The 24,441-nt window shown below is 38.8% G+C and overlaps 1 protein-coding gene across 2 annotated transcripts; it reads right to left on the reverse strand.

Annotated features, from left to right (window-relative positions):
• Positions 1–520: 520 nt before the first annotated feature.
• On the reverse strand, positions 521–17,268 carry RAP2C (RAP2C, member of RAS oncogene family). 2 transcript variants are annotated; one of them, XM_030934324.1, is made up of 4 exons: positions 17,191–17,268; positions 14,815–15,623; positions 11,939–12,251; positions 521–3,106 (listed from the first exon to the last, which is right to left on the reverse strand). In XM_030934324.1, exons 2-3 carry the CDS (start codon positions 15,085–15,087, stop codon positions 11,973–11,975), a joined length of 552 nt encoding a protein of 183 aa, XP_030790184.1. In that variant the 5' UTR covers positions 15,088–15,623; positions 17,191–17,268; the 3' UTR covers positions 521–3,106; positions 11,939–11,972. The 2 variants fall into 2 exon arrangements, with proteins under 2 accessions (XP_030790184.1, XP_030790183.1); XM_030934323.1 differs by lacking the exon at positions 17,191–17,268 and adding an exon at positions 15,733–15,962.
• Positions 17,269–24,441: the final 7,173 nt, after the last annotated feature.

Raw genomic sequence — 24,441 nt, forward strand, 5'->3', positions numbered from 1 at the left:
GGGCATGGTAGCAAGCATCTGTAGTCCCAGTTTCTCAAGAGGCTGGGGCAGGCGGATCACTTGATCCTAGAAGTTCAAGGTTGAAGTGAGCTATGATTGTGCCACTGCACTCCAGCCTGAGTGACAGAGCAAGACTGCCTCCAAAAAAATATATTGTCTGAAATATTTTATACATGGACCATTCCCAGTGGACAAATTTGTTGTTTGGCCACTTTCTGCATGTAGATCAGGTTATATACATCATTCTTTTTTAGCCATTGTCTATAATTTCTGACTTTACAAATTATTCAAATTGATTACATATTATATTTTAGGGCATATCATTCTCAGTTTTCCCCAAAAATATGCCAGAATGGTAATTAAGGAAACAGGCAAATGAATGTTTAACTTTGTTTAAAAATGTACTGCAATACACATGATCATTTTGATAAAAATCAATGACTTTCAGTTTTGAGAAAGATTTATAAGTTAGCAAATCCAGAACATGAAGCAATACACCAAATAATTAAAGAAACCAACCTCAGTAATACAGATGTCTATTTTATTAAAAAAGTTACAAACAGGTGGACTGCAGGGTCGTCTTACAAAATGACAAGAATGAAATCTATTGGAAAAATTTTACTGTTACAAATCTTTATAGGTAATTGTTCAATGTTTGTACTTGTTATTTGAGATTTTACCTTTCACTGATAAAGTTACAGTACATTAGATCCATGATAATAGGTTACATTATTTTATTTGCAGAGCCCTACTGCAGTGATTTGAACAACTCCTAAACAGATGCCATAGTAAAGACAAGACATATATTGCATTTAATATTAATTTATTATCCTAATAAGCAACATGCAATCTATTGAGGAAGCTAAAATAACTTTTGGTCCCTTTTCTTAAAATGTGCTGGAGAAACCACCTTTAAAATCACTTTCCCCTGATTCCTGTGATTCTAAGTGAATTCAAGTCAAATTTGCTGCTGAGGTCAATGACAATGAACACTGTAATTTAGAGAGAGAGAGAGAGAGAGAGAGAGAGAGAGAGAGAGAGAGAGAGAGAGAGAGAGAGAGAGAGAGAGAGAAACAAGAATACAATCTATAGGAAAGAAACACTACAAAAAATCAAAATCTCTAGAAAATTTAAATCATGATGAATTATTTGATTCCTTTAGAATTTCACAAAGCCACAAAGCTAATAACAATGATCCATGATCACTTAACCTACTTTTAAATGAGTGTTTGGTTTTAAGTTTGGTATTAAAGTGCAAACTTAAATTAAGTATTCATTTCAAGCAGTTCATAAATAAGTAACAATGTTTCAATTGCCTCTATCTTTACAATCTCACCATAAAATTCAAAATTTAAGAATAAGAGTTCACTTTGAGGGAATTTGCTCAGGAATCAAATGCAACACGATTTAAAAAAAGGAAATCAAAGTTTAATCAATTTCTACTCAATAATTAATGGTCATGCTGACCAATAAATCACATGAATGTAGATACCACTTTATTTGAACATCACACACAATATAAATTTAAAATTGCCACACCCTTTCATAAACCATCACTGCATATATTAGAGCTTTCCTTGACAAAGTTATTGAGCTATTATTATAGATCAAAAGTATAGTTTTGGTTTTGTTTTGTTTTATTTTATTTAGAAGCATGTTCAAATGACTAAAGCTGGGCTCCTAAAATCGAGAACTTTGGTGCAGTAGATGAGCTGCAGTTACTAACTTCTGCAAATGAAAAGCACACAACTAAAACCAAATAAAAACCCAACAATAAAATACTGTCAAACTTACACAATTTAAAAATCATTGCTAGAAAAAGCCCTCATTGTCACGATGTTAAAACTGAACCAAAATATTACTCTTCATAAGTTTCCTTTCTGATTCTATACCTGCGTTACTGTTAAAATGTTCAAGTATTCAGACAAAATGTGCTGATTAGGTAAACAACATGGAAGGCAATGGCTATTAGAAAGCACATTTGCAAAAATAAAAAATAGCCCAGAGACTTGGCGCTATTCTCCCTCCTGTTACACAGATTTTGTCTCTACTACGAACATGCTTCTTGAGAAATAACTAAAAAGCAATTGTGATAGTGCAAGAAAACTTTAACAAATATTGCTTTAAACTATTATTCAGAAAGACAAATATTAAGAACTAGAAAGTGTATATGATTTTATTTGAATTCAATTTTACATGTGCAGAAGTCTACTAGATGTCAATTACAAGCCTGATAGGCAAAGATGAGCTATCTCTGTTTAGGTATACAATTAATTTACCATGGATACAATATCCCTTTTCAAAGGCATTGCTAAATAGGTCATAACTAAATTTAGAACTTCACAGAAAGGAAAATGTTACTGCCGCAATTCAATGCTGTAAATGAGATTAACACATGTGAAAACCTAATGGAATTGAATGCTTAACTCTTCAACTAAATGCTCTACAGTCAATTTCAAATATCAATTGTAACTTTCAGAACATGTTAATTACAAAAAAAAAAAAAAAAAAAAAAACCACACACACATCACAAACTGCACTTGAAGAAAAGGGATATTCCATCCATACAGGTAAAATGTGATCTTTAGTTTCTTTTTACAACACTGCCACACGTAAACAAAGTCTCAAAGTATTAACCAATAATTTTAAAGGAGAAAGATTTTACAAATAGGATGAAGCACTGGTACGAGGTAATATACAGAAGTAACCATTTGTTTAAGGCTCAATTTTTTCTCCATTATAACTTTCTTTTAAAAGGCATTGAGTAGGTAATACTGAGTTTGAGTATTTAATAAATACAAGTCGAGAAACTGATTAAAGAAATCAATTAAAATATTAAAAATTAACCCTTGCATATTAGCCATCAATAAGAACTTAGAAAGCTATAAAAGGACTGATTGATAAAGAATAGATTTTAAATGTATGGTAAACGTGCTAAGCATTCCTGTTTAAGGTCGATGGATCTTGAAGGCCAAAGACCTTACACACTTAAACAGATGTATGGCAACATGCTGTAATAGAGACAGGTTTACCAAGGCTCAGTTCTGCAACCCAGGTTGTAAAGTTCTCCAAAGCAGCATCTGTGCAAATTTCCTCTGAGTTTTATCTGCAATTAAGACAAACATGTCATAAAAATGTAGAAATATATAGTTTAAAAAGAGAACACTGACAACAGATCTATATACACAGCGAAATGGTAACAGAAAAAACAAAACAGAAACACAGAAGTGATGCACTGGATATAATGTACTTTGTGTGTGCATGTGTGTAGCTATCCTAGCTTATTTTTATAATATTATTATGCCTTGTACTTGTATTATACTTATGCAATATTTAAAATGTCCTTACTGGTTTAAATGATCTTACAGTATAAAAGTTGTTGCAAATGCTGCTTCTACTTTGAACTTGATCGCTTCACATTTTAACTGGAAATGGTATTGTTATCAAATGCATGCTAATTATGAGTTAATAGGCAGTATGTTAGACTTTTCCCAAATTTAGTTTCTTGAGAGATTAAAATGAGAAAATGTCATTCAGGCCAGGCACAGTGGTTCATGTCTGTAATCCCAGTACTCTGGAAGGCCAAGGTGGGAGGACTGCAGAAAGAAAAGAAAAGAAAGAGAAAAAAGGAAGGAAGGAAGGAAGGAAAGGAGGAAGGAAGGAAGGAAGGAAGGAAGGAAGGGAGGGAGGGAGGGAGGGAGGGAGGGAGGGAGGGAGGGAATGCAATTCAATCAAGGTCTAAATATTGAGCACCTACTAGGTGCCTAGGTTAGGTCAGATGCTAGGTGATAGCAGCAGTTCACATTTTCCACTTGGGTCTTCCGTTTTTGGGGGACATCCTCCCAACCACAGGATCTTCTTTTATGACTGGAATTCCTCATTCCCTGCTCTTATAGCTCACAGATTTCTGCCCTTCCAGCTAATACCAGGGAAAAAAAAATCTATCGTTCAGACAGACAGAGCGTCCTTCAATTGTGCTGAATCACCAAATAGCTTCTAGGGGAGTAGAGTTATGTTTGTTTTCAAACGCATAAGATAAAAAATGTTATCATAAAGCCAGAAACAAAAGTAGAACAGCAACTATGAAAGAATGCCAAGGGAAACCAGTTTATAATCATTTAAGGGCTCTACCAATGTTTATAAATGCATAATTTTAATTTCATTTGACAGCTACACTTCTATTAGTGTTCAAAGTGCCTGACATAGTGCTTAATAAAGCACTATATATATAGCAGCTATATTATAAAGCAGCTATATCATAAAAATGATTATTATTAAAGGACATCACTCTGCTCATTATTGAAATTCTGCTACCTAAACACATTAGGAAAAAACAGAACAAAAGTCTTCCTCTTTAGAAACTAGTATAGAAACATTTTTCCAATTAAAAGACATTTTGCATTAAATTGTTAATTAGGACACCAGTTATTTAAGCTTGGGCATGTCCGGTTTCCTCATCATTGAAAAACGGATAAAAATACTTTCTTCACAGGGTTGCTGTAAATTTGTTTTCCTTTTCCAACTATGTTATAAATTTCTAGAAGACTAGGATTGTACTTTTGATATCTAGACTAAGGACCTTTATATTTTTTTGGCCTAGCTGGAATTTCTATACCTACTTGAACACAACAGTATTTCATTACATATGCAGTATTCACAATGAATAAAAAGTATTCATTATGAATACTTTTTTGTAATTTAGACAAGACTTCCTTCAATTAGTTTGAATTAATGAATTTGCTATAAATTTTCATTTCCCTTTTTAAATCAAACAAGTATAAAGATGTTGGGATTTTCAAAAATGATTATTTCTCTTAAATATTGAAGACCTGTTCAAGCATTCTCTAAAATCAAATTGAGAAAGTAGTTATTTATTTCTAGCCAAAATATTAATAATCAAATCATTTTACTAACCATAATCTATATTGAATAAAATGTGATATATTAATCACTTCCCACCCTCTAAAAACCTGGGTAACATTTGGTCTATCCACATACACAGGATGACAATACTCCTGTGAAATCCTGAGTTAGGCTCAATAATATTAACATTAGGCATACCTTTAAGCAAACAAAGTATTAATACTAGCTACTTTTCAAGAGAGTAATAAATTATAATTATCTGCAGTAATAAATCCTGAAGTAAAATGCTCGGATTAAACAAAAACAACAGTCTCTTTCAGATTAGAATTTCAAGTGCAAATGTTCTTGCTCCACAGTGACAGCAAAATTTTCAATATACTAATACACTCATGTATGTAAAAATAAATCACTGAAGGTTTAAAGGCAGCTGGTCAAATCAGTACTTTTTAACTTGTAGGATATCACATCCAAGCACGTTGCAAAGGTATAACTTGCAGCTTTCAAGACAGAACCCAAGTTATCCTCGACCTCGCTCTCAGGTTTCCAGCAAGACACTCGACAAATCTTAACTCTGGAAGCTTCTATTCAAACTCTTACTTGTCTGGTTCTACTTTTTAGCTTTTTACTAATGCAATATTGTAGGAAAGTACAAAACAAAAAACACACACTAATCCAAATCTTTTGCTCAGGAAATTATGAAATAAATAGGGTCTGTCAAGTGGGGTAAATTGGTATATGAGAGTACCAAACACAGAACAAAAAGGAACAAAGATCATTATTTATGTCAGCCTGAAGAAAAAAAGGGGATTCTTGATTCAAGACTAGCACATCATTTCACACGGCAGCAGAATGCCTGGTATGTTAACAAAGGCTCCTGAAAGGCTTAGCAGTTTATGAACGTCTTTTTAGCTTAACTGGACTTAACTTATCTAAATACAATGGTATTTACTAGCACTGTCTCTCTCTCTCACACACACACACACACAAATATTAGCATGTAATCATAATCACTTTTAATTTTTTTCTAGTTTTAGGCATATGATATTCTTGGGATTTAACCAAAATAACTTTTTTTGAAAACGAATTTCCTTTCATGTTTAATTATCATTTTATATACAAGTTAAAAGTTAGTTGTATTAGCAAAACATCAGGCTGGAATTATAACTTTAATAAATCATTATTTTAATAATAATGTCAATAAATCATCAAAAGTGCTATTTTAATAAATCATTAAATTATTTTAATAATTTTAAGAAAACATTAAAATTATTATTTTAATAATAATTTTAATCTCAGAGACAGGATCTTGCTCTGTCATCCAGGTTGGAGTGCAGTAGTGCAATCATAGCTTACTGAAACCTGGAATTCCTGGGCTCAAGAGATCCTCCTACCCCAGCCTCTTGAACAGCTAGGACTACAGGCACACACCACCAGACCCAGCTAATTTTTTTATTTTTATTTTTTGTAGAGTCGGGGGGGTCTCATTACATAGCCCAGGCTGGTCTTGAACTCCTGGCCTCAAGTGATCCTTCCACCTTGGCCTCCCAAAGTGCTGGGATGAGAGGTATGAGCCACTGCATCTGGTCTTAGGCTGGAATTCCTCTGATACAGGTTATGTTTTTGTTAAATATCTTTTGTTTTGTTTCTCTATCCTAATGCGCATAGTACTCATGAAGCTTACTGGGGTTGGAGTGGGAGGACTAGGTCTTTAAACGTGTTCACTGTCACCCATTAAACACAGAGAGCAAAAGCGGAACCTATGGCATAGAATCCTTGAATGGAGATGGAATCACGCATGAAAGAAAGCAAGCTCACAAAATGTTTATGGTGAACCCAGGGTAGAAGGGATGGGATTAGCTATTTTTATGTACTAGATCTAAAATCTCTGTATGTTTAAATTAATATGATGAGTTCAATTCTGAGATCTCAAATATTATAACCAAGTCCAGTGATAATAAACAGCAGTGTGAGCCCAATGATCCAATTCCAGTTGCTAGCTTTGAATCAGACCAGGTAAGTTAGTACACCCCTCAACTCTAAATTGCTTTTTCTGAATTTGATATTCCTAAGATTGGCTAATCAAAAGAACTTGGGAGTATGTTTTTGATTGGATACGTTTTTCTAACAGCTGACAGGACTTAAGTTTTTCTTACTGATACTATCTTCTGAATTGTAGAATTCTGCTGAGAAGTAATCCCACGGGGACAATCTTTTCTGTAGTATGGCTAGAACACTTCCTTGGTGGCAATTCTCCAACTCCATGATGCAATTTTTGTTACTTCTACCGATGGTTCATTCTAAGCCAGAGAGGTAATGGAGTAAAACTGAATGGCTCATATGCATTTTATTCTGCAATAAAAGCCTAATCTTGAGGTTAAAAGGAAGCAATTAAAGAGGGAACAGATATACAAAGAGTCATTCTAATCACCACACACCTCCAGATCTAGAGCAGGTCTAACTAGGCATCTGTCCACTCTCAAGTCTCAAACCATGAACCAACCCTACGAATTCAGTGAAGGTCTGGGAGAATTAGGGGTAGCAGAAAGGGCAAGGTGGCTTTGTTTTTCCCTTTTACCCAAGGTTCGCTGAGGGCCTTTATGGTACATACCACCCCCAAAGCATGCTTCTTCCTCCATTCAACTCCTCTGCTCCACTTGGACTCACCATGTGAACTGGATGACAGATGAGCATTTTAAATAAGCCATTTTCCCCATTCAAAGTGATATGCAAATAGAGCAGTGGGAAAAAAAGAAGTATCTAACAAAACTATAACTTCTACAACAGAATTCCACTCCAGCGTTTTACTGGTATTATTAATATTTACCTTGTATAGCAAATTATAAGTACATGATGTGATTTGAGGATTTTTCTCCTCACATTTGCTAAAGCCCCAGCATACCATAAAAAATTAAAAACTAGGCTGGACGTGGTGGCTGGCTCACGCCTGTAATCCCAGCACTTTGGGAGGCCGAGGCGGGTGGATCACGAGGTCCAGAGTTCAAGACCAGCCTGGACAATATGGTGAAACCCCACCTCTACTGAAAATACAAAAATTAGCTGGCCTGGTGGCGGGCGCCTGTAGTCCCAGCTACTCAGGAGGCTGAGACAGGGAACTGCTTGAACCCAGGAGGCGGAGGTTGCAGTGAGCCGAGATCGTGCCACTGCACTCCAGCCTGTGTGACAGAGCAAGATTCCGTCTCAAAAAAAAAAAAAAAAAAAAAATTAAAAACTAAAATTAAAAGCTAAAAAAATTAAAAACCATTCTGATTCTACTTTTTTTATTTTAAAAAAACATGAAAATGTTAATCAATTCCACTGTATTTAGGAATAGTAAGTCTAGCTAGACTAAAATGATGTTCAAATATGGTTTAGCCTTTCAGTAGCCTTTGTTAGCATCCCAGGCATTCTGCTGCCATGTAAAATGATGTGCTAGTCTTGAACCGAGAATTCCCCTTTTTCTTCAGGCTGAAATACATAATGAACTGGGGCTGACATAAATAGTGATCTTTGTCCTTTCAGTTTGCTTCCCTGTGTTTGGTACTCTTATGCACCATTTACTCTAGTTGGGAGGACCTGTTCCATAGTACACTGAGAAAAATGGTATAAAATCTTACAGGAGACCTTCAAACCACAGTGAATAACACCCTTTCCCCCCATTTTCTTTCTTTATCACTTTCATCAATACTGGACTGACATACAGGAATCCTTGAAAAATCATCTTTAAAACATTCTATTTGCCAAAAGGATATATCAAGCTGTCACATTTAAGAGACATCTTTACTGCACTTCCCCCCTTCCTATTAGGGAATCAACAGAATATTTTAGGATATGATTATGCTCCTTCTTGGCATTCTTTCTGTTTGAAAGTCAACACTGACACCCCCCACCCCCACCACCAATCCCCTCAAGTCCTACCCATCTTCAAAGCCTGATTCAAATGCTATTGCTCCTAATATCTCTAACTCAGTGGCTCTTAACTAAGGGCAATTTTTGTCCCCAGGGGGCATTTGGCAATTTCTGGAGATATTCTTGTCATAATGGGGGATTAGGAAGATGCTACTGTCATCTAGTGGGTAAAAGCTAGGGATGCTGCTAAACATCTGACAATGCACAGGACAGCCCCAAACAGCAAAGATCCCAGAATGTTAAGAAACTCTGTTCTAATTGGTTGTGATCCCCTGTTTCCCTGAACTCCCACAGGACAGTGATTTGCTTCTTTTATAGTATTACGAGATTATTAACAAAACATCGATCTTTCTCCACAAAAATATACCAAAACAGTGAACTGCCAATAATTTATACCAGCACAGAAGAGCTATGACGTAGTGAATGAAACCAGAACAGGGAGACAATGCTGACCTGAGTTTCCATTATACTGCTGCCATACAGCAAAAGAAGTCCCTTCAAAGCACTTGATCATACGCTCCTCAGATCAGTAAAGAAATCAGGATGATGGCAGTGTATAAGGAATCTGGTTATGCTTCCAAACTTACACTAAAGTTACTAATGGGAGGGTAAAAGGTGAGGAAACAATCCTGGGAGCCATGCAGACAAACAGGTGTTAGGCAAGAGACCAGTGACCCAAATTGAAAGGTGTTAAGACATAAATGTGAAGAATTATCAGAAGCAATTCTTAGAGCATTAATAAATTTTCCCTCTCAGTTAAAAAACAACCAATTAACAACAGTAACAGTGTTTCTGATTTACATCCTATTATTTCTAACTTGGACAAGGTACTCTTCTAAATATTAGGGACAAACATTTCTCAAATCACCTTTACCTGTCAAAATTTGACATTCAATTTAGATCTGGGTCTAACAGATTTCAAAGCTCCATGACTCAAGCTATAGTATTCAAAATCCACCATCTATTTTCTTTTCTTTTCAGGTAAATGGCGAACAAGGACAACCACAAATTTTACTAGCCTCAGATTAGAGATTCCCATATATGGGAATCAGTTCAATTTTATTTGATGTCAGAAAAAAAAACAAAAAACAACCCTGCATATAGTGCACTTTGTTCTAAAAGATCTTGGTCAGGGAGTTCCCCTTAGTATTTTTAGAAATTCAGCTTATTGGATATTTTATTTCAAGGCTAACATCTTCATTTATATATTCTGCTTACAAAAACAAGCAAAAACCTACACACTATAAAAAACCCACTACTATAAAAATGAATTATAGGTATTAATAATAATTTCCATTTTTAGTATGTTAATTAACCAAAAATATATAGTTGGCTTGAGATACTAAAAAAAACTATGTACTCATTCCTGTAGGTAACCAAATAGGTTAAATATAATTCAGATCACAAAAAGTTACCAAATGAAATAAACTCAGAAATGATTCAGAAGAAAAGAGGTTCAAAAATAGCTTTAGAAATTATTCACCTGCCAATTTGGCTGAGACAGCTGGCTCTTGACATGTGTGAGACCAATTTTATTCAGTTAACCTCCTATAGCTGTCTACATTAATGATGGAAGGAAAACTGAGAACATTTCGTGGGAGTTGATTAATTTTTAAAAAGATGATAAAACTAACACAAAATGTGTATGGACACTTACATCATCTGCCCAGTAAGTGTCAGATAGAAAAATAGAGCAAAACAGTAAAGATGCAATCACCACACAGAACTTGTTCAAATGTGAAGCTGGCTTACAATTTAATGAGAGAGATTACAGCAGCAAGAATATGGGACTTGATCCATAAGCCTCTCCCCTCCTCAAAAGACTATAATGCAAGTGCGATGCTATCAACCAAACATAAGCTGGACTATGGTCTGGAAAGTGACTTTATAAAATAATACATATAGCTAGACATAAGAAAATAAATGAGTTTTCATCATATTCTGGTATGCGAAAGGATGATGAGTGAAAGCATTTTAAATAAAGCATTGTTGTCATCCTTCATTTTCAAAGATGACATTATCTGACAGGAGACCTTGTCTGAAAAGATAAATTAGGGACCGTTAGTCTTTTCTCCAGGGAGCATACACAAAGCCAGACCCTTGATTAGGAATCATTGCTCCAATCTGAAATGCCTGTTGCCATTTGCAACACTGCCTCCTAGACTCGAGGTCAGCCTTGGCTCAGGAAGATCAATTTCATTCCTGATACTGCCAGGCTAGTCTGGCATTTGCTGCGGTTTCTCAGTCATTCACAGTATTGGCTGTTCTATCTTATTATCTAAGTGTTACTGTCTAAGTGAGACTATTTGCTCAATTACAATCTAGACTAAAAGATCATGACATGAATAATCTTGTTTTAAATGCTTCGTAGGTTTTACATAACCTTACTTTTAAAAAAAGTATGAGTTTAAAAAAAACTCATTCATTTAAAAAACTTATAAGTTATCATTTAACTCAGTGAAAGGCCTGAAGGTTTGTTACTGTTCCTATTAATCTCATAATTTATTAAACTGAATAAATTTTTTTAATGCATGAAACTGTTCCTTCTAACACATCACAGATAATTCAACCAGATTATCGTTTGGACTGTATATTTATAATGAAGTCAGGGTACATTGTGGCACTACAATTTGTTATTATCAGAGGTCACTTAAGTCCCTCAAGTGTTAGGTACAGATGAATTTGATTAAATAATTGTATTGTTAATCAAGCACTTGGTGATTAGTAAACTGGTGATTTTAATTGCAGCAATTTGCTTGCTCAGGACATAAAAACATAAAAGTATAGAAAATACCACAAAACTTCTGAAATTATTACTGAGTGCTCTCCTGTGCATTTTGGATGCTAAATCAGAAGAACAGGGAAAAAGTGTGTTATGGTTTAACTCAATCCAAAGAAATGTTACCAATAAAGCAGAGAAGGAAGAACAATAACTCACTTAAAATCTTGGTGATGGGAATATAAGCAATTTTTTACCTCCGCTTTGCTTATCTGCATTTAAAAAAATTTTCTTCATTGAATGTTGACTATTTTGTGTGATGGAAAATGTTATTTTAAAAATAAAGAAATTTAAGACAGTGCCATGTGTATTAACACTAACCAGCTTTTTGTTATACTTGATCAAAAAACAAAACACTACCTGATTCACACAGTTCCATCAAAAACTAACCTGCTCGGTATGGCCATGATTGAGGTTATCTTTTTTACTGGACGACGCAAGTTGTACAACACTGATCTTGCTTCTCGGGCAGGGATGAATAGTTCATTTGCCTGACGATCTCAGCAAAAAGTTCATCCACCATTGATTTACTTTTTGCCGATGTCTCCATGAAAGGACAGCCCCATTCTTGAGCCAGAGCTCTGCCTTCTGAAGACATAACCTCTCTTTCTGGTTCCAGATCCACTTTATTTCCTACTAGGATTAGTGGGACTTTTTCATATCTCTTCACTCTGACAATTTGATCTCTCATTGGCTTGATATCCTATTCAAGCAATCACAAAGAGAAAGAAAAACATTATGCTGTTTGTACAACCGTAACAGAAATATTACAGTATTACAAAAAGTCATACCTCAGTGAGTATACAAAGCTGAATCCAAAATGAAATCACACCTAAACAGAGAAAACGTCATCATTTTGTCCACAGAAGTAAGAACTAGATAATTTCCACAGACCCTACCTGCTAGGTTTGTCAGGAATATAAAACATGGGTTGCACAGTAACCTTGACTCATATAATCACTTTTACCCACCCCCAGTCTATACTGATTTAAAAAGCAAGTTTCCAAATGATTAATCCATTCGTACATAAGGATGTTTGGCCATCTCCCTAAACCTGCCTGCTTGTCATCACTCCTTGTAACACCTGTTATCCTAGCACAGGATTGCAGCATCTATGCATTCCTAGCCATGTAGCAAGAGGGCTTGAGTGAAAGTGTTTTAAGTGGGAACAAAAATCACTCTGTAATGCCTAGAAGAAAAGAGTTACAACCATATGGATATACTTAAATGTTTTATTTTAAACTGAATGGTATGCATTTATTCCGGTAAAATCAAACACCTTAAAATACACTTAAATTCGCTAGAAACTACTGTAACAGTTAGCAACTCCTGGGAAGGACAGTGCAAGGGGAGTCTGGGTGGGAAGAAGACAGTTTTTTTTTTTTTTTTTTTTTTTTTTTTTTGCCTGTGTTTGTTTTTACTGCTTGATTGTTCCCCCATGCGTATTACTTTTTCCAAGTAGTTACAACGAATTACAAAACATAAGAGCGTTAGCAATCCTCCAGTAGCATCAATTTTGGGAGGTGGGGGCAAGTATTGATTTAAGACAATATTATAGATTTAATTATAAAAATCATCATTTTTTTGTAATATTTCATAATTTTAAAAGTTTGCCTTAAATAGAAAATGTATGCTTAATTGGAAGTCACAGTAAGCACAGAATATTCACATGTGGGTCTACGGGAAAGCAAAGGACTGTGAAAATCTATAAAAATATAGCTATTTGATATTTACATCAATTTGGTTTGATCATGTATCAACTCAGTCTTCTAGGTCACGCTTATTTCCCGTTGTCTTTATGGAAACATAAATTCAGCTGAAAATCCAAACTTATGGCATTTGGGCTCAAAGGAGTTTACATCTCCACTGAAATAATGGCACAGTTTTTCACTCCCAATTCATGTCTATAACAGAAATGGATATAACAGAAATCTTATGAAACACCCTTCAAAAGACTCTCAGCCTCCAGAGAGTAAGCTGATAGAATAACAAATCTCCTGAGGATCCTTTAGGGAAAATAATGCCTGTCAAACAGCACCTTCAGTACTTTGGTACTTTCTGGGGGAAAATGCTTTTATTATACTATTGTTTGGGAATTTACGCCCACATAAAGTGAATTTAGTTTGGTCTCAATAGCGTTGATTTATTTCCCCAGAATTTATCATCTTAAAAAAAAATCTCTGAAGTTGTTCTATCAGGTTACTGGGAAAGTTCACTATAGTACTTTAATTTAAAATACTAAAGAAAGTGGAATTAGCACATTGTATTGGATAAAGCACTTAAGGTCTCTTAAGTAAGCTACATTAAGTGCATACCTTTAAATGCAGAAAAAATATATCCATTTCCTAAATCAATGGAGGTCAATATAATGGGTCAATATGAGGTTATTTATTTTCAAGGAATAAATAGAAACATCCATCGCATCTCCTAAAATAACGTTAAACCTTCAGTCTGTTTCCCAGTGAAGGACAAGACAGATTTTCTAAGAGATTGGACCACATCCAGTTTGGCCACCCAGCCGGAGTAAGAAATCTGCACTTGTTCAGTGTTCCCAGACCCACGTATTTTCTGTAAATACAGGCAGTTACCAGAAACAATCTGGATCCACTGCAGAAAAGGAGTCATTCCTGATTTTTGTTGGTTATTAATTCTAGGTACTAGTCTTTTCTATTAGTAACTTTCCTTCCTACTACACGCCCCAAGTAATTAAGTAAAATGCCTAGAAGGCAGGTCTTGAGTTCTTCATTTTGCAACACTAAGATTTATGAATCTAGTTGAGAAACTTGAGAGAGAAGGGGAGGGCGGCGGGAGGGGGTGTTGCGGGGTGGGAGGGGAAGGTGTGGGTGGGACAAACAGAGAGGACTTATCTGTGCAACAGATAATCGGCTCCAAATAATTTTTTCAAAGTGCTCTATTTACCCGAGATTATTTGTTAGATGTTTTGTTGAGTAAGTTAATCAATACTTGTTGAATTGAGCAAGCAACTTCAGAAGGTTATATTCCAGGCGAAATATACACAGACTGACATTTTTTTCACTTTTCTTTCACTTAAAAATAGCTTTAAAATATTTGTTGACGCTTGTTACTTTACTACGCTCTATAGAAACAACCCGATAGTCTTCCATGCCTGGAGTAACCTCAAAAATGCGTCATGTCTAACTTTCAAAAGCAAAGCACTGTCATTAATGCACGTTTCAAGCAACCCAGAAGTCGATGCCGGATTATCACACCCCCTTCTAACAAATTACAAGACTTGGTTTGGTTACCTGAAAAGACTGTTGATTAACCAGGCTATAAACCAGGATGAAACCTTGGCCGTTTTTGATGTAGAGATCTCTCATGGAGGCAAACTGCTCAGTTCCTGCGGTGTCCAGAATTTCCAGCACGGAGGGGGAAGAGTCCACTTCGATCTCTTTGCGGTAGAAATCTTCAATGGTGGGGTCATATTTCTCAATGAAAGTCCCAGTGACAAACTGCACAGTAAGGGCAGATTTGCCAACCCCTCCGCTCCCTAACACCACTACCTTGTATTCCCTCATGAGTCTCACCTTCACCAACTCCTACCAGAGAGGGGGAAAGATCACCCCGCTAGCTGCGGCGCGGCTAGACTAGGCGGAAGGTGGGCGGAAATCTGCGAACTGGGGAGGAGAGTGCAGAGGAGCAGAGGGCCCAACCGGGGAAGAAGAGGAAGTTACAGGAGGGGGAGGGGAAAGAGCGTAGAGTCAGGGAGGGTGGGGAAGGGATGGTAATGCCCTTCCTATAGGAACTGCGGCCCGAGCAGGGGGCGTGGGGAGGAGGGCGAGTCTGGGAAAAGCCCGGCTAGGGTGACGAGGAGGCGCGTGCCCCCGGGAAGGAAAGGGTGGGGGCCGCGACGAGGGTCCCCGCGGCGAGGCGGACGTCAGAGTAGCCCGCAGCCCAGGGCTGCCCGCACGCCTCCCCCGCCCTTCACACAAAGGGGCCCAGGGACCCCGCTTCCTGCTCGCCCAGCCCAGCCGGCCCAGGCCTGCGGGCTCCGTTCCAGTTACTGCTGCCCGGGCGGGTTTCTGGGCCCCGGCTCCCGCGGGGGTCGTCCGGCCTGTGAAGGGGAGAAGGATGCACATTACCCGGCTGACCCCCGCCCCGAACCTGCGGGGCCGGCCGCCGCCTCCCCCGGCTCCCACCCGGATCAGGCTACCGCCGCTTACCCCGCCGTCCGCACCCGCCCGGCCGCCGGGGAGGCTCTGTCAGGCCAAGGCCATGGCCACCCGCTGGCTCCTCTGTCTCTCCGCTGCCCCAGCGCTGCTGCTCGCGGCGGGGAAAGGGGCGGGGGCCGTCCGGCGGCGGCCGCAGGGACTCTAAGCGAACCCACCTCTTTTTTTTCTCACCCACCCCCCCCCCCCCCCCCCCCCCCAGCACACACCCGGAAGGGTTTCCCTGACACACTGGCTGAGGTGCCCCAGTTCCCCGAGACTGGACGGGATCACTTCCGGTGGGGAAAGTCCCACCTCTTCGGGGCGAGCCCGGTGGCGCTGGGGCCGCACCCTGCTGAGCGAGCGCGCCGGCCAGGGACGGTTTCGGGTCGGGACTCCGGCCTCGGGAACAGGCCTCTGGGAACCTGCGGCGTCAGTCCTTACTCGTCCGCGGCTGCCGCGGACCGTCCCACCCCCAAACCCGTAGAAGCGCCTCCGCCCCGCAGCCTCCAGCCGCCCGGCTCTAGGACTTGAGCCGCTCCCTGGCCGGTGCGGGACTGCGGGCTAATAATCTAGCGACCAGGAGAACGCCAAACATCCCTGGACTAGAAGTTGCAGGGGTAATCAAACAGCCCAGAAAGTTTATTCTCCTTACTGGTATTCCTTCCACTTGCTATTTTGCTGAGAGATGCATGCAAACTACCCTTAGACTTCGGATGCAGTGCGTTTTACTTAGCCATGCCTGACAATTAAACACACACAGTACTTTTACCGTGTGGTAGACCCGCCTTGACTTTAACAGCGAATACTAAAGTCACTAAAAAAAAAAAAAAAAAATCACAAGGCTCGAAAACAGCAGCATTAGAAGTAGACTTTATGGTACTCTGCTCAGCTATGTTCTCATTTGATTCCAACCACTACACGGCAGAAAAGGTAACCAATATTCAGGAAAGATTTGATTGGAAACGGTTTAGACCTAAAGAGTAATTTGTTTTAATCGTTGATTATCTGTATGTATAACAATTTGCTTGGCTGCCTCTTACATGCTTAAGTTTTGTTTTAAAGGCCATCCTTTGTAGTCTTTGAAATTCAAAAGCAAATAGTAACTCTGGTGTTAGATTCTAAGTTTCTATTTTTAGATAAAATTGTTACTTCCGACTATATTTCCCTTTGCTAGCTTTCTATTTGTAAACTTTGTGTCGAATCCACAGATCCCCAGGGCCAGGAGTCTAGGCTGTATTTTAGGTATGTCACTTTCTTTTCAGTTCAAGCATGTACCCAGAAACCTGCGAGACTCGGTGGCCAGCCTAGCAAAAATGACTCCAAATTCCCTTACTTGCAAGCCCTAAATGGCCAAACTCTATAAAAAGAGATTTATTACTCAGCCTAAATTGTTGGACGTTAGAACACAGACGAATCACAGTAGTGTGAGGTCCCACTGTCCCTCCCTGAGTATTCCCCAATGTCACTTACAGTCTTCAAAGGAGAGTTTAGTTCAATTTCTCCTTGACCTCAGGCCGGTGCTATCTCTCCAGCGAAGTTCCCAGCTCTGGCTCCAGCTGGCCTGGGCCCTGTCTCATATCAGAGGCACTGCCCTCTGCTGGAAGAGGCTTGGTCTGTGAGTTATGAGTTTCCCTACAGGTCACTGCTCCTTTCACACGTGCTGTTGCCTGATTTGGAGCTCTGCTGCTCATCTCCCTGTCTAGCTGTCTCCAGACTGTCTGGTGGGATTCACAGCCCTCCACCAGCCGTGCTTGTAACCGAGTCTGGAAATTCCTCTTCTGATCCAGCTAGTGCTGAGCAATCGTGGCAAGTCTTTGCTCTATTACTAAACTGTCAAAACAAGGAGTTCTTTTTCAGGTCATCCCACCTGTTGGCAATTCTAATATCTCTGAATGTGTTGGTCATGCTTAGGAGAGAGCTCTTTGTTTCTCCACGCAGTGAAACATACTCCTCCCCTCAGTACAGCGTCCTGTGGGGTCACTCTCGTCAACTACAGTGGACAAATATACTCAGTCTAAAGATCCTTCTAAACTTTCTTAGGAAGGGTATTTATTACAGCATTGATTAGGAAATCAAACAATTGGGAGAAGCTTAAATGTCCTTCAGCAGGTGATTTTTAAAAGTTTTATAGCTCTCTATATCTATTATCTATCATCTCTCTATCTACCAACCTACCTACCTGCAGGATATTATGCAGCTACTTTAAAAGAGAAAAGTAGATTTGTAAGTGCTTGTATAAAAAGATGGCCAAGGTATACTGTAGGGCTGAAAAAGCAAGATACTGAACAAATGTCTAGTTGCTACTGTTTATGTAAAACGCGGGTGTGTAATAATTACATAGCCATTCAAATCTGAAACAAAGTAATTATGGGTGAGGACTATTATGAAATGGCTTTTATTTCTCCATATTATTTTAATTTATAAACAATAATCAGGGAAAAAGGAAGTAAATATAACTTTATAATATTTTTAAAGGAGGAACAAAAGAAAGTTGTTGATCTAAAAATCCTGACTGTCTAGGGGTCAGTGGACAGGTCTGCCCAATATAAACAGATTCCCTACCCCTGCCTGCCCTCCCCAAACATCTCTATACTTAGAAAAGTATTTTCACATACATTATCTCATTAGACTCCAGTTGTTTTCAGTGTACTCTCATTAAGCAATGAGGGTATAAAGAGCAACTAGAAGAGTGTGGCCTGGCAGTTGAGACCTAGGGCTCTGAAATGAGACAGAAGTACGTTAAAATTGCAGCTCCCCCACATTCTAGCTCTGTGTCTCCAAGCAAGTGATTTCACTTGTCTGAGCCTCTAACTCCTCACCTGTAAAAAGGAGATAGATAAGAAGTTAATGTGAAAATGTAATGAGATATTACAGGTAAAGTGCTTAGCACAGTCTCTTGCACATTATAAAGCCTCAATAAATGCTATTTGGTTTTTATTCAAAAGATTTAATGAAGTGTTAATTTTTTAAAAATAGCAAACATGGAGGGAACAAAATTTTAAAAGCTCAAATATCTGCAAGTGACACGAAAATAATAATTCAGTTACTCTTCACAAAGGTATTTATTGTTAGAAGCTTCTTACGTTCTTTTGGAGGGAACATTATTCATATGTCAGTATATCAATCTACCTTCTATATATATTTAAAAATTACTGCATTACAAAAGTAATCACACTATACACACTATTCTGTACCTTACTTTTTAAAATTTATTTTTTTTAAGACAGTGTCTCCCTCTGTTACCCAAGCTGGAGGGCAGTAGCATGATCATAGCTCACTGCAGCTTCGACCTCCTGTACTCAAGTGATCCTCCCACCTCAGCCTTCTGAGTAGCTAGGACTACAGGTGCATGCCACCACACACAGCTAATTTAATTTAATGTATTTATTTTTTCAAATAGAGATGGAGTCTTACTATGTTGCCCATGGTGGTCTCCAACTCCTGAGCTCAAGGGATCCTCCCAACTTGGCCTCCCAAAGTGCTGGGATTACAGGCATGAGCCACCATGCCTGGCCTTCTTAATTTTTATTGCATGACTGTATCATAAGTTAATTAGCCAGCTCCCCTTTGAAGGACACTGATTGCTTCTGGGTTTTTGCACTAAACGCCTTGGACATATATCATTGTCGGTTAATGTTTAGGGTGAATTTCTAGTAATTCAATAATTGAAACAAAAGGCACTTGCACTTAAAATTCTTCTGGTAAGTATTGCCAAATTGTCCTTCAGAAAGGTCACACCAATTCACATTCCCACCAATGCAGTATGACCATATCACTTTATAACCTCACAGTAGGTATTACTAATTTTAGCATTTTATAGTGATTGTTACTTGCTTTAGGGTATTTTCAGGACTAACAAATGCAGGGAAGTGTTTTAGAAGGAATTTGGGCTTCAGAGCCAGACAGTCCTAACACTGCCCTTTTGCAAGCTACACCTCCATTCCTTCATTGGTAAAGTTGGGCATAATAGCAGTATCTAACTCGTAAAGAATAAATGAGAAATCCATTCAAAGCATTTAGCCTTCCAAATACTAATTGCTCAATAAATAGAAATTGCTCAAGTAATAATTTTCCACTCCGAAGGCTTGAATATGGGAAGAGGGGAATGGGAGGACTTCTCTAGAGATCATGCCCTTGAGATTCACAACTTTTGCTTTAATTCTGCATCAACCTCCTCTCCAAAGTATTGCTCAGGTATTATTTTAAAGAACACAACCCATTTTTACCATAGTGTGAAGAAACCACAGTGTGTGCATTATATGCAGATAATATAAGTAATAGGACCATAATCTCATTTTATGAAATTAGTTTGGCACAAGTTTAAAGTGCTGGATGTTTGCTACAGGTACCAGTTGCTTACTTATCCCTTTCTTGTTTTCAAGTTGTTACCTCCTTAAGTTGCAATCCTTGGAGCCACCAACTGCCTGGGATATTTTACCCTAACTTTTCACTCTCCAAATGAGCCCTCTTGCCTTCTAGGTCCTAGGAAAAAGCCCATGGCTATCCATCTATTTTCTATACATGGCTATCTATTTTCCATCCAGGCTCTTCCCTTCTCTTTTGCTAGAAGTTGCTCTTGAATTACCAGAAAGCTTGAGCCAGTAGTGTCCTCAATCTTTGCCTACAGAAATCTTATTTCAATGCTTTAGGAGCCCCATTGATATCAGCTAAATTGTCCTGGATTCTTTCTAGCTCCTACCCTCTAATATTCCAATCTTCTCTTTCAATCCTGCCTCCAGCTACACCAATCATTAGTTAATCATTAGTTCTGTATGTCAGGCTCCCCCAGTACACAAAACCAATTTTATACCTTTATTATTATCTTTTTCTCATAAAAATAATGTTATTTGCAAAAAAAATTATAAAATAAAAGTATAATCCCACTACTTGGAGAAAATTGCTATTAACATTTTAGTGTCTTTCACAGTTTTTTTTTTTTCTGGAGAGAGTTAAAGAACATTTCTTTTTTTTTTTGTGGGTAAACTGACAATGGGTTCAGATAAATTTGTGAATGGCTTCTTTCACTTACTGAAACATCATGTCTGCATAAAGCACTAAAAAATACTCGTGTATCCCTCATCCCCTACATGAGTAAGCCTTTCTTCCTATAGCTTTAGCTTTCCTACAGCCTCAATGAGAATTTAATCACATTCAGTTTTGCTCACCTGGAATCCTTCATCCAACCAATGAGATTTCACTAGAGGTGCTGCTGACCACAGAGGACACTACCCCAACCTGGCCAGGCAGACACTCCTACAAAGACACAAATTTCCTTTTCCATGTGTGACTGCTGACAAAGTTAGTTTCTCCGAACTGAGAGGCGTACTAAATAGGGATGTGTTTAAAATAGATCTGAATTCCTTAACGATTTTTCCCTCTCCATTTCATCCTTGATTTGAAAGATAGTAGTTGGAAAATTATTTTGTAATCTATCAAGTACCAAATAAATTTAAAGAATTAGTGCTAATAATAACTATACCCCTATACTCCTAATATATGTACATCAGAATCACCTGGAGGTGATGTGAAACCACAGACAGCCAGGTCTCAACCCCAGAGTTTTTTATTCAGTAGGTCTGGGTCAGGATCTGTAATTTGCATATCTAAGTTCCCAGATGACACTGTTGTTGCTGGCCCAGGGACCACACTTTAAGCACCACTGTTCTATAAAACGGCAGGACATTATTTGGGGCTTTCTTACTTGATATTCATTAATATATCCACTCATTCATTTATCACACATTTATTGAATTCCTACTCTGTGCCAAGCACTTTACCAGCATTTTTGAGGAATATAGACAGTACAACCAACACTTACAGTATAGCGTGGCACATCCTGTGATACAGATATCGGCCAGGGTTTTATGGGAGACTTAGGAAGGGTATCAGGGAAGATTTCCTGGAGAAGGTGATTAGGCAGTAGGCAAGGAGGCCAGAGGAATCGGTAGGGGCTAGAACCATAGGGGAAAGCCTTGAGTAATAAGCTAAGGGGGTTGACTTTTCCCCTGGAGGCTGTAGGAGGCCATGGAATGTGTTTTTACAAAGGTCTGAACTGCAATACACAAAATCAGGGGCCAGCGACATCCATGCCAGCTTCAACCATTGTCTGTGCTGCATATGTAGCCTGAGGCAAGTTACTTCTTACCTTCTCTGAGCTTCCCTTTCATCACGTGTGAAGGGAAAATATTAATAGATCTACCTTATTAGGGTGTTGTGAAGATTAAGTAAGAAAAAGTGCCTAAGTATCCAGCATATGGTAAGTGTTTAACAAATGGTGATTATGATCAGGTTTAAGCCACAGAAAGAAATGACATGTAAGACATGCTTCTCAGATTATTAAAATCCATTTGAAATTGCCAAGCTAGTCTCAATATCAAGGCCATATTTGATGTGAAGATTAAGTAAGAAAAAGTGCCTAAATACCCAGCATATGGTAGGTGTTTAACAAATGGTGATTATGATCAGGTTTAAGCCACAGAAAGAAATGACATGTAAGACAGGCTTCTCAGATTATTAAAATCCATTTGAAATTGCCAAGCTCGTCTCAATATCAAGGCCATATTTGATGTGGTGGCAAGTTGGATGATTTAATCATGTAATGATAATAATTTATCTTATCTTTTGTTTTGTTTTGTTTTGTTTTGTTTTGGAGACAGTTGCTCTGTCGCCCAGGCTGGAGTGCAGTGGTGCAATCTCAGCTCACTGCAACCTCTGCCTCCTGGATTCAAGCGATTCTCCTGCCTCAGCTTCCCCAGTAGCTGGGGCTACAGGTACACTCCAGAATCCCTGGGTAATTTTTTTGTTGTTGTTGTATTTTTTAGTAGAGATGGGGTTTCACCATATTGCCCAGACTGGCCTCCAACTCCTGTGCTCAGGCAATCTACTTGCCTCAGCCTCCCAAAGTGCTAGGTGTACAGGCGTGAGCCACCACACCCAGCCTGATAATAATTTCTTGATTACAGATTATTTGCCAGGCACTGTGCAAAGTGATTTACACACATCATTTCATTTAATCCTAGCAATAACCTTGAGTTAGGTATCATTATTATTATATCCAATTTTACAAATGAAGGAATTAAGGCTCAGAGAAGATTAGCTTCTCTGATCTAAGATTATGTACAAGACTATGTACAAGATTAGCTTGTACATAGTGGAACAGTTGGGTAGTGGTAGAGCTTGAATTCAAATCTAAGTTAGTCTGAGCCTATCTTATATTAGCCACTTTGTTCCACAGAAAGCAGTTTTGTTTCTTTGAAGGACAGGGCAGTGAATGGGCAGTGAGGCAAGGTTAAAGAATCTAGACTTTATTACCCTGTTTCTCTGCCCTTGAGTAAGACTGACTGTTCATACTGATTTCAAGTGCCCTCTGGAAACATGCCTCTATGACCTCCCAGGGGCCGCTTGACCTTGGATCTGTGGCACCTGGTACTGAAGCTGAGGTGGTCATAGTTACTTTCCAAGGTGCTCTGGAACATTTACAACAAGGAGCCCCCTTCTTTTGACAGCATTAGACTCCATAAGAGGAGGCATTGGGGTAAGCCTAGTTATTTATTTATTTATTTATTTTGAGACGGAGTCTCGCTCTGTCGCCCAGGCTGGAGTGCAGTAGCCAGATCTCAGCTCACTGCAAGCTCCGCCTCCCAGGTTCATGCCATTCTCCTGGCTCAGCCTCCCCAGTAGCTGGGACTACAGGCACCCACCACCACGCCCGGCTAGTTTTTTGTATTTTTTGGTAGAGACGGGGTTTCACCGTGTTCGCCAGGATGGTCTCGATCTCCTGACCTCGTGATCCACCCGTCTCGGCCTCCCAAAGTGCTGGGATTACAGGCTTGAGCCTAGTTATTTTACCTAGTTATAGTTACAGGCTAAGCCTAGTTATTTTTAATGCTGCTATTACTGCTATTGTTTATTGAGCACTTGCCATGTGTCAGAAATTCTTTAGAATACTTCAATCCTTACAGCAACCCTATAAGGCAAGCACATTATCATCATCATCTCTAGTTTAGAGATGAGGAAACTGAGGCTCACACAACTAAGTTCACACAGCCAGTAGATGGAGATTCAAGCAGAAAACTGGTTCATTCATTTTTACAAACCTTACATTTTCATTTCTTCCTTTGCCTCTGTAGCTATAACACCATCAAATACAGATGCAATCCTCCTGAATTCTTTCTGCCCACAAGTTTTAGCTACCACAAATAGTTTAAGCCCTATTTGTAATGATGTGTATACAAATCGTGTTTCTCCTCAAAATTATTTCATACCATAAGAAGTCACTCTTCCCTCCCTTTATTTACAAATTCGTTCCTCTTTAGAAATGAGCACTTATAGGCCGGGCGTGGTGGCTCAAGCCTGTAATCCCAGCACTTTGGGAGGCCGAGGAGGGTGGATCACGAGGTCAGGAGATCGAGACCATCCTGGCTAACTTGGTGAAACCCCGTCTCTACTAAAAATACAAAAAACTAGCCGGGTGTGATGGCGGGTGCCTGTAGTCCCATCTACTCGGAGGCTGAGGCGGGAGAATGGCGTGAATCCGGGAGGCGGAGCTTGCAGTGAGCCGAGATCGCGCCACTGCACTCCAGCCTGGGCGACACAGCGAGACGCCATCTCAAAAAAAAAAAAAAAAAAAGAAAAGAAAAAAGAAATGAGCACTTATAATAATTACATGAAAGGGTAAATTTTTGCTGTTTAGTGTAAACCCATAATGTGAAATTGAGAATG

Source organism: Rhinopithecus roxellana, chromosome 7 (assembly GCF_007565055.1).
Source record: "Rhinopithecus roxellana isolate Shanxi Qingling chromosome 7, ASM756505v1, whole genome shotgun sequence".
Taxonomy (NCBI): domain Eukaryota; kingdom Metazoa; phylum Chordata; class Mammalia; order Primates; family Cercopithecidae; genus Rhinopithecus; species Rhinopithecus roxellana.

Coding starts and splice junctions, on each gene's coding strand:
- RAP2C (XM_030934324.1), bottom strand. CDS start 15,087: ATGAGGGAATACAAGGTAGTGGTGTTAGGGAGCGGAGGGGTTGGCAAA. Junction 12,252..14,814: donor TTAATCAACAGTCTTTTCAG/GTAACCAAACCA, acceptor TTGCTTGAATAG/GATATCAAGCCAATGAGAGA.